Below are 15,942 nucleotides of genomic sequence, written 5' to 3'. Positions count from 1 at the left end.
TTTTCAGTTTGGCATAAGATTAATACAACAAAAGTTATTTCCTACTACCTATTATATCAAACTTGACTTTCTATAAAAGTTCAACCTTTTATCCTTATTCAATTCTTCCTTTCTTTCCTCTGTATTTCTTTTTTATTTGGCACAATAGCACTGTCCTTTTTCTTTGATTCTTAAAATATTGTTCAGCCCCTTTGCTTAAGCAAGGGTGGTTTATCAATAAAGTTCTGGTCTGACAACTTTGTTCAGGAAGGCAGGCAGTTAAAGAGCCAAGGATGCCTTCTTCTGGGTCTGTCTTGAACCACTGTTTCAATATGATCCCTATCTTTATTACAATGCTGTAAAGAACAGAACATCAGGGTTCCTAAAACTGCTTACTTTTGCCCTCAGGAAGGCACCAAGGCTTGTCATAAACTGGCATGATCAAAACCTCTTTCTATTTATTGTATAAATAGAAAATTGTTCCTTGTTTCTAAAGATGAACATTAAAAACCCAGCAATTCAATTACAGCTTGTCAGTTTCTAAAATTTTCTTCTTTAATAACTCTTCTCAAATCCTCTATCTCATGCCTACTAACACTCAATAGTGATCTGAATGTTTATTTAAGTAGTAAGTTCTTGAGAAAGACTCCGTTTTCTGCATAACTGTTTTCCAGGAAACTTTCATTTTCATTAGGTTTTTATTATCCCAGGACTAGCTTTTGGAGAGAGGCCTCTAACAGTAAGCAGCATAAGTATAGCCAAAGGTGTACAGTGAGGATCAGTCCAGATTGTTCAAGTACCAGAACTTTGTCAAGCAGTACCTTCAGGACGCCTGGTATTGACAACCGAGATTCAGAGAGAATACACCTAATTCCCCTCTGGTCTTTTTCCTATTTCATCTTCATCACAACAGTGGCTGATGCTCTAGAAAAAGCTAAACCCCAAATGCTAACTGCATCCTTCCCTCACTGCAGGGCTCTTATCCAGTTCATGCAGAACTGCTATTCAGCCGTCCACCTCCCAGACAGGTGCTGCCATACTGGCCTTCTGTCGCCAGCTCTCTTGGTCATTATTCTTAGACTTCATAGTTAATGGTTTAATTGGATTTCTTCCGATACTATCATGTTCTTTTGGGACATTCTCTCCTTCCAGTAGGATTCCACAGTTTGTGTGTATGTGTTCTCCCCTACCTCCTTTTGTTAAGACATGGTTTCTTATGGACAAGACCAACCTTGAAATCCCTAGAGTACTGAAGATAATTTTAACTTCTTTAAAAATAATTATTTTATTTATTTGAAAATAAAAGACTATACTACTTATGGTATATAGCATGTTTTGGTATACATATTGTGGAATAGCTAAATCAAGCTAATTAACATATTGACTTCCTCATATTGAGACAACACATTACAACTGTTGTCACATTAATTGTACAGATGGGCTTTGCTGTATTATTTCCATAATGCATAAATAGTGCACTGATACTTTCTATCTTCCTTCTATCTTGCCCTCCTCCTTTTTCTCCTGTGACTGCTTTCCAGAATGCTGCAACCTTTCTTTCAAGTTCTGTTTCTATTTGTTTTTGGTTGAGATAGGTTTTCATGTAGCCCAAACTTGCCTTAAATTCACTTAGCAGGCAAGGGTGACTTTAGACTCCTGATTTTTAGTTTAGTTTCCACATAGGAGAGAAAATATGTGATATTTGCCTTACAATTATTTTGCTTAACATGATGTCTTTAAGCTTTTCCATGTTACCTTCTAACCTTCTTGTGTCTTCTTCCTGACTTATGTGGCAGGGACAGGTTCTTATGCATGTCAGACAACCAACCACTCCACCACCTGAATAATTCTTAGTGCTATTATTTGTCTAACCAACTACCTTCTCTATCAAACCTATATTTCATAACTTTCTTGCTTCTAAGTGACTTTCAATGTTCTAAAGATTTCATTATTTCAAGCAGCAAAACCCCAATTCAAGATCGACCCAATCAAAGATCAATCTACCTACCTATTTTCTCCCTGTATATCATGACTAGTTAAGTGCTGTGTGGGGAAAAACAAATCAACAACAAACCAACACCCCAAGATCCCATATCTCCAAACTTTAAAGTTGCTTGAAAGTAAGAAGAAGAAGAAGAAAAACAAACAAACAAACAAACAACAACAACAAAAAAAAAAACAAACTTCCCTGCCAGCAACCTCTTTATCCTCTTTAGATTTTTCCAACTTTTCCCTACTATTTATTATTTGATGTATGTGAGTGTTTATCTACATGTCCATGCACCAAATGCATTTCTGGTGCTTACAGAGGCTGGAAGAAGGCTGTTGGGTCCCCATGGGACTACAGTTACAGACAGTTTTGAGTCACCATGTGGGAGCTCGTCATGAAATCTAGTCCTGTGGAAGAGCAGCAAGTGCTCTTACCCACTGAGCTCTCCAGCTCCCTTTCAGTCCTTTCTATTCCCCAAACCTGATTAACTCTGGCTTTCCGTAAAATCCCAGTCCCAGGCACTAATTTTTGTAGATCTACAAACCCAGTAGCACCTTTCCCCGTCTCTACTACCACACACAGGCCATTCTTCCCATCCACAGCCACTCTCACCACCAGTCCTCTTCATTTCTTTATTTCAAGCTTCCCCAAAGCCCTGCCAATTGATTAGCTCAAGTGGAAACTTGTGGTTTCTTTGGAAAGTCAGTTATCTCAAAGGATGTTTTCCTGAAGCAGACACAGGCAAAGACAGATGATGTTAAGAGGGAAGGTAAGTATAATCCAACAGACAGTGAAGGATGCTGGATGGTACTGGTACACCTTGTCACTCCTTACTGGTCATCGTTTGTCTTGACTTCATAGAAAGAAATGCATCAAAAAGCTTCTGATGGTGTTCTGGTGGTTCCTTGCCACTTCTGTGGACTTGGATCGATTGGCAGAGTGAAATGGAAGTTTCTGAAAGTCAGCTGATAAAGACTCACACGGAGTTTTGCTAAGACAGACTCATGTCGTGTTTTGCTGAGACAAGACTCGTGGGAGAACAGGTCAGGGATTGGGTGGGGATGCTTGCATAGCTAGCCTCACAACACTTAGCTGGTCTCCTGTCTTTGCTGATCTTCACTTTGTTGAGAGAGATGTGGAAGAACTCCCTGCTGCAGTAGGACCACAGATTCAGCTATGGCCCTTGGTGACAGCATGACCCAAGGACATCCACATGATCTTTAACTTGGGCTATGGATACCAACACAGCCCCCCAGCTCTTCCTGTAGGACCACAGAATCCACATGAACCTCGGGTTTCAACGAGGCTTGGGGCAGCAGACCATGGATACCAAAGTGGCTTCCATGGGCAGCACAGACAATAAAGAACACTCCAATCCAGAAAGTGGAAATCTGTCCTGTTACTGCTCAGAACCAGGGTGATCATGTGGCTAAGTAGTTTGAGGGCTGAGTGCGCACAAGCTCCAGGTTGCAGTACCCCACCCTGTCAGCCCTATTCAGCAAGGGCATATTCCCCTGGCCACCTCAGCCTTCTCTCACATCTGCTCTTACCACAGCTGCATCTCTAGTTCTACCTCTCTTCCTGCACCCTCACTGCTCCATTCCTCTATCTTTCCCACTTTTCCATCGCTTATTCATTCATGGTTCACTGGAAACTGCAGTGTGTCACATAGTAAATATTTTTTTTTTTTTTTTGCCCAAAAGGCTTTATATGCTGTCTTAGTCAGGGTTTCTATTCCTGCACAAACATCATGACCAAGAAGCAAGTTGGGGAGAAAGAGGTTTATTCACCTTACGCTCCCACACTACTATTCATCACCAAAGGAAGTCAGGACTGGAACTCAAGCAGGTCAGGAAGCAGGAGCTGATGCAGAGGCCATGGAGGGATGTCACTTACTGGCTTGCTTCCCCTGGCTTGCTCAGCTTGTTTTCTTATAGAACCCAGGTCTACCAGCCCAGGGATGGCTCCACCCACAACGGGTTGGGCCCTCCCTCCTTGATCACTAGTTGAGAAAATGCCTTACAGCTGAATTCCATGGAGGCATTTCCCCAACTGAGGATCCTTCCTCTGTGATAACTCCAGCTTGTGTCAAGTTGACACAAAACCAGCCAGTACATACACTAATATTCATTGTAACAAGCTACTGGTCTGGTTCAATGTTTCTGAAGTACCATAAATAGTGGACCACTGCTGAGACTTATCTTGGATATCCTACTGTTGTCCAGAGTCAAGATGATGTTGCAGTTTGGCAGGGTGTCTAGGGCAGGTTCTATGAGATCCTGGCAGCCATAAACCTGCTGTCCTTACTGTCTGTCATCCAACACCTGCTGGGCTAGACCTTTGTGCTTGTAGCCTACGGACAGCATTGCTGCTCCACACTTTGTCTCCCAGCTGGGAAAGCAACATAGGCTGGATGAGCCAGTCGGCTGGCCTAGGGCTAGCTCCATTCAGCACCGAATTGTTTCTGTGGGAGGTTCAGGACACCACACATCTCCCCACCATGGGTACAGCAGCAGCTTGCTGGCTGAGAAGTGGTAGTAAAAGGTATTGGTTCTTCATAACCATGTTTTGCCATCTCTCCAATTTCATGTGTCTACTTTTAAAGAACATCTTACCATAAGACTTGCCTTTCTTTTCTTAGTTATTCTGGGGCTATTGAAGGCTCTGTAGACTCCTTTTCTGCCATATCATCCTTCAGCACCTCCAAGGGTCTTTCAGACTCCTCAGAGCTCTGCATCTGGGTGCTGGAGGCTGCCATCATCTTTGTTAACTCCTCAATAGATTATTTCTTTGGGTTGAGATATAGCTCTAAGGGATATGGTAGAGCATATTCTAGGATGTGGGTTTATAATCTCTGGTATCATCTGTCACACACACACATACACACACACACACACACCCAGCCCCTAATTACTAAACTTCAAGTGATGCTATTCTAAAAGATATAACAGAAATATCCGACAAAGATATAAAGGATGCACACCATTACCAGTCATTATGGAAATACAAACAAGCACAGTAAGACACTACATTTATTTACTAGGAAACTCCAGAATTCAATTTCGGAATACTGATGTTCTTTCAACTTACAGTGGGGTCATATACTCAACCCCCAGTTTCATTAGGCCAAAAATACACTGAACACAGCTAACCTACTGAACACACAGATTAGCAACAACATCTGGATGGCTGAGAACCTGTGCAATTTTCATCCTGGTGAAGCTGGATAGAAGCTGCAGCACACTGCTGCTGATACAAAATGCCACACAGGTCTTTCTTCTCTCCCAAGACTTCCTTCCCTCTCTGCAGACTCACTTAGGCTGGCCTTGAACTCCTGAGCCTTTTATCTCTACCTTGTGAGTGCTGTGATTATAGACCTGCACCACCATGACAAGCAGGTCTTACTTTCATTTTGCCTTGGTCTCTTACAGCATTTTTACACCTCCCTTTCCTCACCTCATCATTCTATGTCCAGTCTTAGTCCTCTGGGTGATCTTATTTAATGTCTCCATGAAAGATGCTACTTCAGATAGTCCTGCATTTCCTCTTTTATGATAGTTTTAAAACCATATGAATTCATGCTTATCTACTTTCCTCTCTGAGACTCTGAGAGGGAGATACACATTTTATCAGAGAATCCTAGCATCTTTTTACAACTGTATCCCTAGTTGCTGGTGTACTTTGGACTTGAACTAAGTATTTGCTAAATAAATAAAATCAATATACACACAATAGACACAATGAACTTAAAAACTTAATTAGGATATAGGGTGTACACAAAAAAAATTAAAATTATTTCTTAAGGTTGCTATTGCTCTTGTGTGAACTAGTTTCCTCCATTAATTTGTTATAAGCTGTTAGGTGCAAACTGTAATCAACATACCTCTTGAATGGCTGTCATGACGACATGCTGAACAGACTCCTCCATCATCATAATGGCTTGAATGTACTCTGAAAACAAGAATAACCTGGGATGTCACTGTTCAAGTTAAAAGATGTCAAGAAGCTGAAGGCTAATACTTTATAAACCATTACATATAGTTTTCTGTTTTAATTCTTCAGAATTCTCTTTTCATGGCTGCTCTGCCCAAATATGTGCCACAGGTAAGCAAAGACTGAAAACCAAATTTTAACTTGGTTCCAAAGTTTTGTCTGACACGTATTCATTTGACTGAGTCTGGGTCTTGTTAGCTGTCCTCCAGTGCACTTTGAATCCCAGGTTGGCCTTGAACTTGTGATCTTCCTGTCTTAATCTTTCAGAGTATACTTTGAATTATACTACTACATACAGCTCTTTCCACCATTTCCTCTAAAGCTGAGGTACAGGTAAAGGTCAGGGAACACAGCTTCAGCATATCAGACTAAATCAGTGAAAGAGTGAGACCCAAACCCAGAAGAACCTCATCACCTTTTCTACACAGTAACAGTTATCCTGTAGATGCTTCTTTGTTACATAGTAAAAATACATGGTTTTATTCCTACGTGACCAAAGCACTAAGTTATATAGATTCTTAACTTAATTTTCTTTACTATATAGAACAGAAATAACTAAAGTTAATATAAGATACACACGGAGCCTGTAATTGAATGACTATCTAATCCTGGGTTTTAAAATACTGTCCTACATCTCTACGTGTAAAGCAGAAAGCACACCAGTCTCATGCTCACCACTCCCACCCACACCAGGAGGGTCTCAGCTGTTAAGAGTTATGTCACTCTGGAAGCAGTATCTCTTTCCTCTGACAAAGCCCTGCTAATAGTTTTCATTGTTTCCAGACACAACACTGGATGAGAGAAGTGGCTTAAGCATTAAGTAAGATAAATTACCATGGCAGGTACCTTGGAGCTGTACTTATGAAATGTATAAGCACTGTCATTAGATTCATCTACTGGAATCTTCAGCCCAGCAGATAACATGTTTTTTTTTTTGGTATGTGTGTGTTGTTGATGTTTTAAATATTTTAATACCACCCTTGTGATATTATGACATCAAAAACAAGAGCCAGCACATCTAGGATGATTGACAAGTCCTCAAAGTTAAAGCTTATGAATGAGCATGGAAGAGAAGAGGCAGTGGCGTTGGTATGGAGAGGGGAGGCTCATGGCAACTACTGGGAATAAAGGAAGTAACAGTAGAAGAGGTCAGGACATTAGTAGGTACAAGAGGGGAAGCGTTAGTTAAGAAGCGGTGTTGCCACGTCAAGGCCCTTCCCCGCGAACACCGTAAAGTACTAAATGAGAAAATGGTGATGATGGCTAAATTAACGTGCACTACTTTCAAACCTTAAAGTTGAAAATACAATTCTGTACGATTATTTGGTACACACCCATGAGGCAATGCTGGAGACATAGGTAAACTCCTATGTAAGGGAGTTTACCCTCAAGTTTATCTGTTCAAAATATTTGGTATAGGTTAATACGGATAATACAAAGCTTAAAGGATGAAGAAATGTTTTTTTTTTTCTATATCTAGCCCATTCATTACAAGTAAGGTATTTGGTAAATCCTGTAATATCTGTAAGTCTCAGCCTTCTAATCTATAAGAGTATTTTTTGTTCTGTTACTCCTTAATAGAACAGTACACTGAAGGCAGACACCATGGTGCTGCCTGAAAGGCTCGTGAGATGGCTCAGTGGGTAAAGGTGCTTGCCAACAAGCCTGATTTGGACTTTGATCCTAGGATCCACATAGTGGAAAAAAGACCTGGCTTTTACAAGCTGCCCACTGATCTCCACATCCACTTTGCAGCACATGTTGTGTCCCCACCTCCGGCCAAAAACCCTACAGCCTTCCCTCACTTCTGCTAGCAAACCCAAAACACAAGGCCGATGCTACTGTCAGTGTGCCTTCTACCACGAACCTCTGCCTTTAAAAATTTACTCCTACTTTGTTTGCCCCAATGAGAGGTCAGCAAAGACAAATAAACACACAGTCAGGCTCTCACCAATTGCTTTGAACTTCTTCCAACTTGTAAGAATGGCTAAACACACAGCAAACGTAAAACATAGTTTCACTTAGTTTTCAAAATGAAGAAATTTTGGGGATAAGGACAAAGGCAGAGTATAGCTCATCCACAGGCAGTAGAAAGTACTGAAGCACTTCAGAGAGCCTCTGAATCTATCTACCTACATAGTACATTCACAGTGACAGTTAATGATTAACAATTTAGAAACTCGTTTACATGATTCTCAGCTCTCTACTGTATTCCTGAAACCACAGAATACCCCAAATGTGGGAAAGTGAGAGGTTACAAAGCCTGTTCAACTGGAAGTGGAATGTCCTGCACAGGGCACAATGGGATATTAGTCACAAATTATTTTGCCCAGCTGTGAACTCTGCTAATAGTATCACCTTGCTAGACAAAATGTGACCACAAGTGCAATAGTGGCCAGAGTGTTATTGGAGTAATCAATCACTTCCTACCTGGATTTTAGACGTGCTCCACAGGAAGAAATCATACTTGGTATTGTAAATCTGGTCAAAAGGGCGGTCACAGTCTCTGGATAGACTTTACTACTGTTGTTTTGTTATGTAGTCTTCTAAATCTTTATCCTTATACATATAGATTAGTGCTGTGCTCATTCTTGGTCAGAACAGTCTGTTTTCAGTGGGCAATAATTAATACAGACTCGTAATTGAGTGAATGACAGATGAGTGAGACTGGCATGATGCCCCTCCTCAGGCTTCAGGAACGCCTTGGAAGCGGGTCAAGAAAGAATGTAAGCACTAGACAGACAGTGCTAGACAGCTGGCGCACCATGAACCGATGATGGCTTGGGATGATCAATATGTCATCATTAGAAAAAAAATGTAAAAGAAATACAGTTTAATAAAAGTAAAGCAATCTGAAGAGTGGGAGTCAGCTAGTGAGCTGAGGGAAAAGCTCTAAAAGTCTATGCTGTTTGTTATTAAACTTACTCAGTATTAGAATATAAAGAAGTACAAAAACAAATAAATATAAACTTGTTTTACATTACCAGATGTGGAGGAAAATAGTGTGAATGGTGTTGGGGACCTTTGAACTAAAAAATAAAATGAATAAAAAATAAAAACTGAGCTTCAATCTAAAAATAATTAGAAAATACTATTTGTAACTTTGAATAGCTTTTCATTTCCTATTCTCCAGCAATACCTCTCTCACTTCTGTCTTTACCATACTATAATTACAATTTTGAGGGGTTTTTAAGGTTCTCAAACACAACTTGAGTCTTTCTTACTCTGGGTAATTCTTAACTCATTATCCTTCACAGCTTTACTTAAATAACTTCCCTAACACCATGTCTAGACTCTCCCATTACATTTCACCTTTGGAGCACTTACCATGACTCTGTAATTACTTGTGCTATGGGGTAATAATGTTTTTTTCCCCTCTACTCAAGTTGTATGAAGGCAAGCTTTGTGTCTGTTTTGTCTGGTACTGAAGTTCTCTTCCATAATGTATCAGATTAATAAATACTTGTGAAATAAATCAAATCTACTTTGGATCTGGGAAGATGACTCAGTGAGCAGAGGTGTGTCAACATCAGGACTGTCCCAAGTCGGAATGTCTAGCACCCAAATGAAAGACGGGGATAGCTGTACATTGCTGTAACTCCAGAACTGAGAGCAAAGACAAGCACATTTTAGGAGTTCTCTGGCCACCCATCCTAGTCCAGATGGAGTCAAGTTTATAGGCCACAAAGAATGAAGTAGAGGGTGATGGAAGATGATGGCCAATGCTCTCTCTCTGGATTCTGTGTGCATATGCATGAGAAGCACACACCCATGTGCATGTGCACGCGTGCATACCCACAAGGAAGTGCCTCCTCAAAACAAAAATAGTTTATCTACTTTATATACAGCAAATTTAAATATATTTTAAAGAAGCAATCTCTATACAAGTAAGTCATATTTTACAAAGTAGTAAACAAAACCCTAAGTATTAAAAAAAATGACATTATTACCTACATATTAGAGCTAGTCTTAAAGTAACTTCAATACCACAAATATGTGACCTTAGAGTTGCTATATATATAAAAATACTGTATTTTTTCTAATATCTGTAAACTGAATTTCACTTACTAATTTATCTAAATCTAATTGGAACTTTTACCAATTTATACTTGATATACTCATAGAATAAGTTTGACTTACCCCATAAATGCCACCTAAGAAGTGACATTTTAAAATGGAAAAGTTAGTTTTCTCCTATGGTCTCACTGGATATATGAAAGCACATCGAAAGGCAGGCCCCATGCCCAGCACTAGACAGCCAACACAAAATGAACTCAATGATATTGGTGTAAACTTCTTGCCTCATTTTCTTTCTAGGACAAATTTTTTTGTCTTACTAGTTTTTTGCCTGCATGTGATGGCTGCTCATCTTATATTTATGGATTTCAGTTGTGTATGTTTCTTGTTTTTATTTATTTTGTATTTTTTGCCTTTATAGAGAGAAAGGAAGGAGGAGCTGGGTGAGTAGGGAGATGGGAAGGAGATGAGAGGAGTTGGGAAAGAAGAAATCATGATCAGAATATATTGTGTGAAAAAAATTTCAATGAAATAAAGTGTGGCTATGGTAAGTATGGTGGCATATGCCTATAATCCCAGCACTCGGGATGCAAAGACAGGCAGATTTCTGAGTTTCAGGCTAACATGGCCCACATAGCAAGTTCCAGGATTGCCAGGGCTCATAGTGAGACCCTACCCTAAAAAAAAAAAAAAAAAAAAAAAAAAAAAAAAAAAAAAAAAAAAATCAAAAAAACAAAAACCAATTTGTGGCGCTGTCAGAATATATAATAGATAAATGAAATGGAATTACTGTTTAAAACACTAATATACCTGTAGTTAAAAATCACATTTCCTTGAAATCAAGATTGTTTGAAACTACTTTGTGTAAGATAGTGTGTTGTCTTACTTGTATTACTTAGATCCCTAATGATCTTGTGAGACAGGTACTAAATCTACTAAATCTACATTTACTGAAAGATTTACCCTGAAAGTAACTCTCCATAGTTTGTAAGAGTGCAACTGGATTTGAACATGGGTTGACTAGGCACTGCAGCCTGTGCTCTTATTCTGAAGCACAGAAATATTTCCTAAGCTACCATCTTACAAACTACATTAATAAATATTTAGTACAGTACATGCTTAGTATGAACATAGCACCAGGTTCCACAGCAGCACAAAAAAGTGAACACAGCACAATATAAATACTACTCAATCATATAGTCTTACAGAAAGGGAAGGAACAGGACCACAAGCAAAATTAGGCCACCTTTTAGAACTCACTTAAATTTGAAGGCAAACTGCCAGCAAAACTGTAGATGATAGAGAAGCTGGGTAGCCATGAAAAGATGCTAGTTACCCTGGGGCTTTATGTGTGAAGTACACAATATATATTACATTCGTTAGTTACCTTGCTTCTGTTCACAGTTCACAGCACAGCCTAGAATGAGCTGGAGCATCCTTCCGAGCTCTGCTGCATCAGAATGTTCTCCAATAAGGTTCACATCAGGAAGGGTAAAATCATTAATCTGCTGTCCTAAAATCTGAATGGAGACAAGCAGATTATAATCACATTCATGTTTATAGAGCTAAATAAAGTATTTAATAAAGATCAATTTACTATCACCAAAGACTCAGCGTCAAGGCCAGAGATGTACTGTCAATCTCACTCCCAAGTTCTATCCTTTCTCACACCTAAGTTACAACTATCACTTATCATGGTGACTTAGTCCCTAATCTAGTATGTGCTATGTGCAGTGAACAAAAATCCATATACTATCGATCCTTCTGCTATTCTAAGAAAACTTGGATGTTTGATCTCTGATGAATTATCAGAACAGTCTAAAAAACATCCAAAATAGCTGGGATTACCTTCATTTTTTCTCTAAAAACATTGTTAGAAAGACACTCTTAACATGAAAAAGAATGGTACATCCTTTTATGGAAATGCTGTTAGTAAGATACTCTTAATAGGAAAGAGAATGGAACATTCTTTAATGGGGATTTTGGTCCCAACTGAAATCACATGCGAACAAGTGCAAAGCTCTATAGGGCTAGGGACACAGACTGCGGGTAGAGCACAGCCTCCTTCCATCCTCAGCACTGTAGCAAACCGTGCAGGGTGGTACAGCTATAATCTCAGCACTCAGGAAGAGGCAGACAGTTACAAATTTAAGGTTACTCTTGGATAAACAAATATACCATCAACCCAGATTAAATTTAATTCCTTCTTTGTATAGGTAAATCAATCTCCAGAAGTAATGAACAGTAGGGAAAAAGAAACCATTCTACAGTTTATGATGGAGACCCGAACACCAGCAGTTTTATTTCTTGTGCTTCAGTCAAGTATGTACTTGATTCTGTCACGGGTTTGAGTTCTATTTTTCTATTATCATTCTTCTAGGTTTACACAGTAACTTAATGAGCACAGTTGCTGGACGCTATGTGTGATCAGGTGCTTCTCTGATCGTGAAGGGTGCCAAAATTCCAGCCTCACCACCAGGATGGGAAGGTGTTAATGAATATTGTGGGTGGGACAGCTGGACCAACAAGCTCTCCTCCCATGTTTCAACCCAGGAAAGCTTCATTAACCCTAAAGAAGGATGCCAGTACAACCCTTTCTTGTTTCCTTTCTCTTAAGGTATTTTCTATAATAAGCTCCTATCTAAAATTTACCCTTCTGTTGTTTGTGAAATTCATCTTTGAGTGACACAGAAGCTGTTAACCTGCAGGAGCTTTGGTGGCCAATACCCTAAGTAATGTCACATGAATCAAAAGGACTGTCATATTTAAAGACCTTCTCTTAAAATAAATGAATTTAATTAATATTGATCAAATTATCAAACACCAATTATTAATCATTAAGTATTTAATCAGTAAATATTTAATTAAATTAATATTTAAATATATACTTAAAATTATATTCTTAAAAACTGCAGCAGAGATGTCTACTAGGAAACTGAACAGAGGGGGTGGAAAATGAATAAAATAAAGATGATCTCCTGGAAATAAGAAATATAATAGTAGTGAAAGTTTTAGTGAGCAAACAAGGTGTGCAGTTATCTCAAGAAATAGAGCAAAAATAAGCAGCAAAAAGAAAAATTGATTAATTAAAAAAATCTGAGTAATTAAAGGATCAATCCAGAAAGCTTCAATGATCAGTTGAAGTTCTACAGAATAAAAAAAAAATAATAATAATAAGTAGAAAAAAAAAAGTCCTAAAACTAAACCTAGTAGGTATTCAGTTTTTAAGAATTTGCTAAGTATCAAACATAATAAAACAAAATCCAAGATCAAAATGCATCTTGCATCAGAGCACATTATCATGAATCTTTAGAGATAAATAAATCCTAAATAAAGAAGCTGCTAACAGGAATGGCAATCCACATGAAAAACTTCAACAGCAAACGCAGAGGAAGCTGGTGTACGCTGCTGCAATGGCCTCCAGACTGACCTCACAGCCAACCCAACTCTCAAGAAACAAAGAAACACCATGGCCTAAACTTTAGCAGGTCCTTTTCTGAAGATGGAATTATTGAAATGTGCTCAGCAGTGCAGATGTAAATGAGAAGCTGGACATGGTGGGCCACACTCAGGAGGCACAGGCAGGTGGATGGATCTCTGGGTTTGAGGCCAGCCTGTTCTATACAGTATGAGATCTTATTTCAAACACACACACAAAAGTAAACCAGAAAAGAGAAATTCAAGTATATAAGAATAAGTAAAGAGAATGTGAGAGACCAGAGACAGAGGGATTCTCAGACGAAGTGTGAAAGGTAATGACGGAACACAAGCTTATTTACTATTCTTGTTGATACTAGTTAAGAATTAAAATCCTTGTGCTTTGTTGTAGGAATCTCAATACAACATGTACTAACCCAGAACCCTTTGGAAATCTTTACAAAATAGAGGATATAGGCTACATTACTTTTCTAGAGCCTGAAAAACACTGAATTTGAAAATGAACCCCATCTAAAGGATTTGAATAAGACATTCATATGGACATTCATAAATGGCACATTTATGTAGATATCTACAAAAGTGGTAACATACTGTAGCACAGTTTTAATAAAAGCACTTTATGGTTCAAATTATCTGCCTAATACATATTTAATAATTTCTTTGTTGCCAGACATTTCACTTATTTTTAATTTTGAAACCTATAAAATAACATGGAGGCAGTTTTATTTAAAATATTAATAATATAATATAATATGAATGACATTGAGGTAGTTTTATTTTTAAATAGTTTTATTCTTTTTGTTTGTTTGTTTTCTTGAGTCCTGGGCTTCACTATGTTGTCCATGCTGGCTTCAAACTCCTAGGATCAAGCAATGTTCCTGCCTTACACTCTGAGTAGCTGCATAGTTTAGAAAAATTCTTACTATGAAGTTACTATGGTAGTTACTAGGTATGGCCCCCACAGACTCATGTGACTATAGGGAGTGGCACTATTAGGAGTTGTGACCTTATTGGAGTAGATGTGGCCTTGGTGGAGAAAGTGTGTCACTGTTGGCCAGGCTGTGAGTTCTCCCTTACTCAAGTTACACCCAGTGTGGCTCAGTTTCCTGTTGTTGCCTACAGATCAAAATGTAGAACTCTTGGCTCCTCCAGCACTGTGTCTGCCTGGACTCTGCCATGCTTTCCACCATGGACTATATTCTGAAATTGTAAGCCAGCCCCAACTGAATGTTTACCTTTTTAAGGGTTGCCTTGGTCATAGCATCTCTTCATAGCAATAGAAACCCTAAGACAGTTACTATGTCAGGAGTGGAACGACTCAGCCTCAGGAGGTGGGGTCAGGAGAATGGGAAGTTCAGTATCATCCTTTGGTATATACAGACTAAAGGCTAGTCTGTCCACATGTGATCTTGTCTTTAAAAGAATAAATACTGTCAAAAGATGTATTTGCAAAACTTTTAAATACAAACAAGTATTCTATCTTCATGAAGCATATGAAGCAAGTAAAAGATGTATAAAGCAAATAAAGTAACTGCAGGAAAAGGACATAATTATAAATTACAACTGGATGATGGGGCTAAAGGGGAGCCCGGCAGTGAGTCATGTAGCAGGGACTCACTCTGTGGGGCATGTAGCTAGACTTTTAAAGCACAGAAGGAAAATTCCAAAGATGCTAGTCACCTGCAGAGGCACAGATTATCTCCTCCCTAAGGACAGTAAGTATGGTTGGGTCATGCTGGCTGGGGCACGGAATGATGCTACAGTGGAAGTACAAAACATCACCAGGAAGGCCTTGTGGAGCATGGTGGGGTATAAGGACGAGGGGAATAAAACGATAAGAGGTATGTAGAGAGAATATCTGACCTTGGGTTTCTCACTGGGAAATACTGATAGCAGCCTTCCATTTGGTCAGAGCACGGGACCAAACTTGCAGTGACATTCAGCAAAGTTGTTTCTAAAAAATCACCATAATCTTTTCTGACATAAATTTTCTATTTCTTTTCCACTGTGATACTTTACTGAAAAAAGTATAATTTTTATTTTACAAAATAAGTGAATATGATGTTCAGGACAAAAATGATTACTTCTCAATTTCCTAAGAGATCTAGTAAATATTGCTTCTTAGTACCCTTATAAATAACTTCTGGCCAAACAACAAACAAAAGAAAGCCACCTCAGTAGTTACAGTCTTACACATTTGCTCAAGATGTTTAATACTTACCCCAAGTATTCTTTTACATATTTTAAGTAACAATTTTCTTGAATTGTTACTTAAATAATACTTTAGGGCTGAGACAACCAAATAAATATGTATAAACAAGAATGCAGATTGTTCCTCAATGTAAGCATGAACCATGCAAGCTGGGGCTGGAAGCATACTCCTATAACCCCAGCTGCTTGAGAGACAGATGCAGAAGTGTATCAAGTTCAAAGCCTGCCTGGGCTAAAGTTTAAGGCAAATTAATGAAACCCTTCTCATCTAAGAAACAGATGTATAGCTCAGTGTGAGAACATTTACCTACGAG

The 15,942-nt window shown here is 38.8% G+C and overlaps 1 protein-coding gene across 1 annotated transcript in view; it reads right to left on the bottom strand.

Annotated features, from left to right (window-relative positions):
* Nucleotides 1-15,942, bottom strand: part of HOOK3 (hook microtubule tethering protein 3) — an 87,300-nt gene that overhangs the window by 40,905 nt on the left and 30,453 nt on the right. Inside the window, exons 5-6 of the mRNA XM_080928410.1 lie at nucleotides 11,367-11,499; nucleotides 5,853-5,920 (exon numbers count right to left, since the gene is read on the bottom strand). Coding sequence (XP_080784536.1) covers nucleotides 5,853-5,920; nucleotides 11,367-11,499 — 201 coding nt within the window. The remainder of the gene's footprint in view (nucleotides 1-5,852; nucleotides 5,921-11,366; nucleotides 11,500-15,942) is intronic.

This window comes from Micromys minutus (genome assembly GCF_963924665.1).
Source record: "Micromys minutus genome assembly, chromosome: 14".
Lineage (NCBI taxonomy): Eukaryota > Metazoa > Chordata > Mammalia > Rodentia > Muridae > Micromys > Micromys minutus.
The sequence above is the reverse complement of the archived record's forward strand: the minus strand, read 5'-3'. Positions and strand labels throughout refer to the sequence as shown.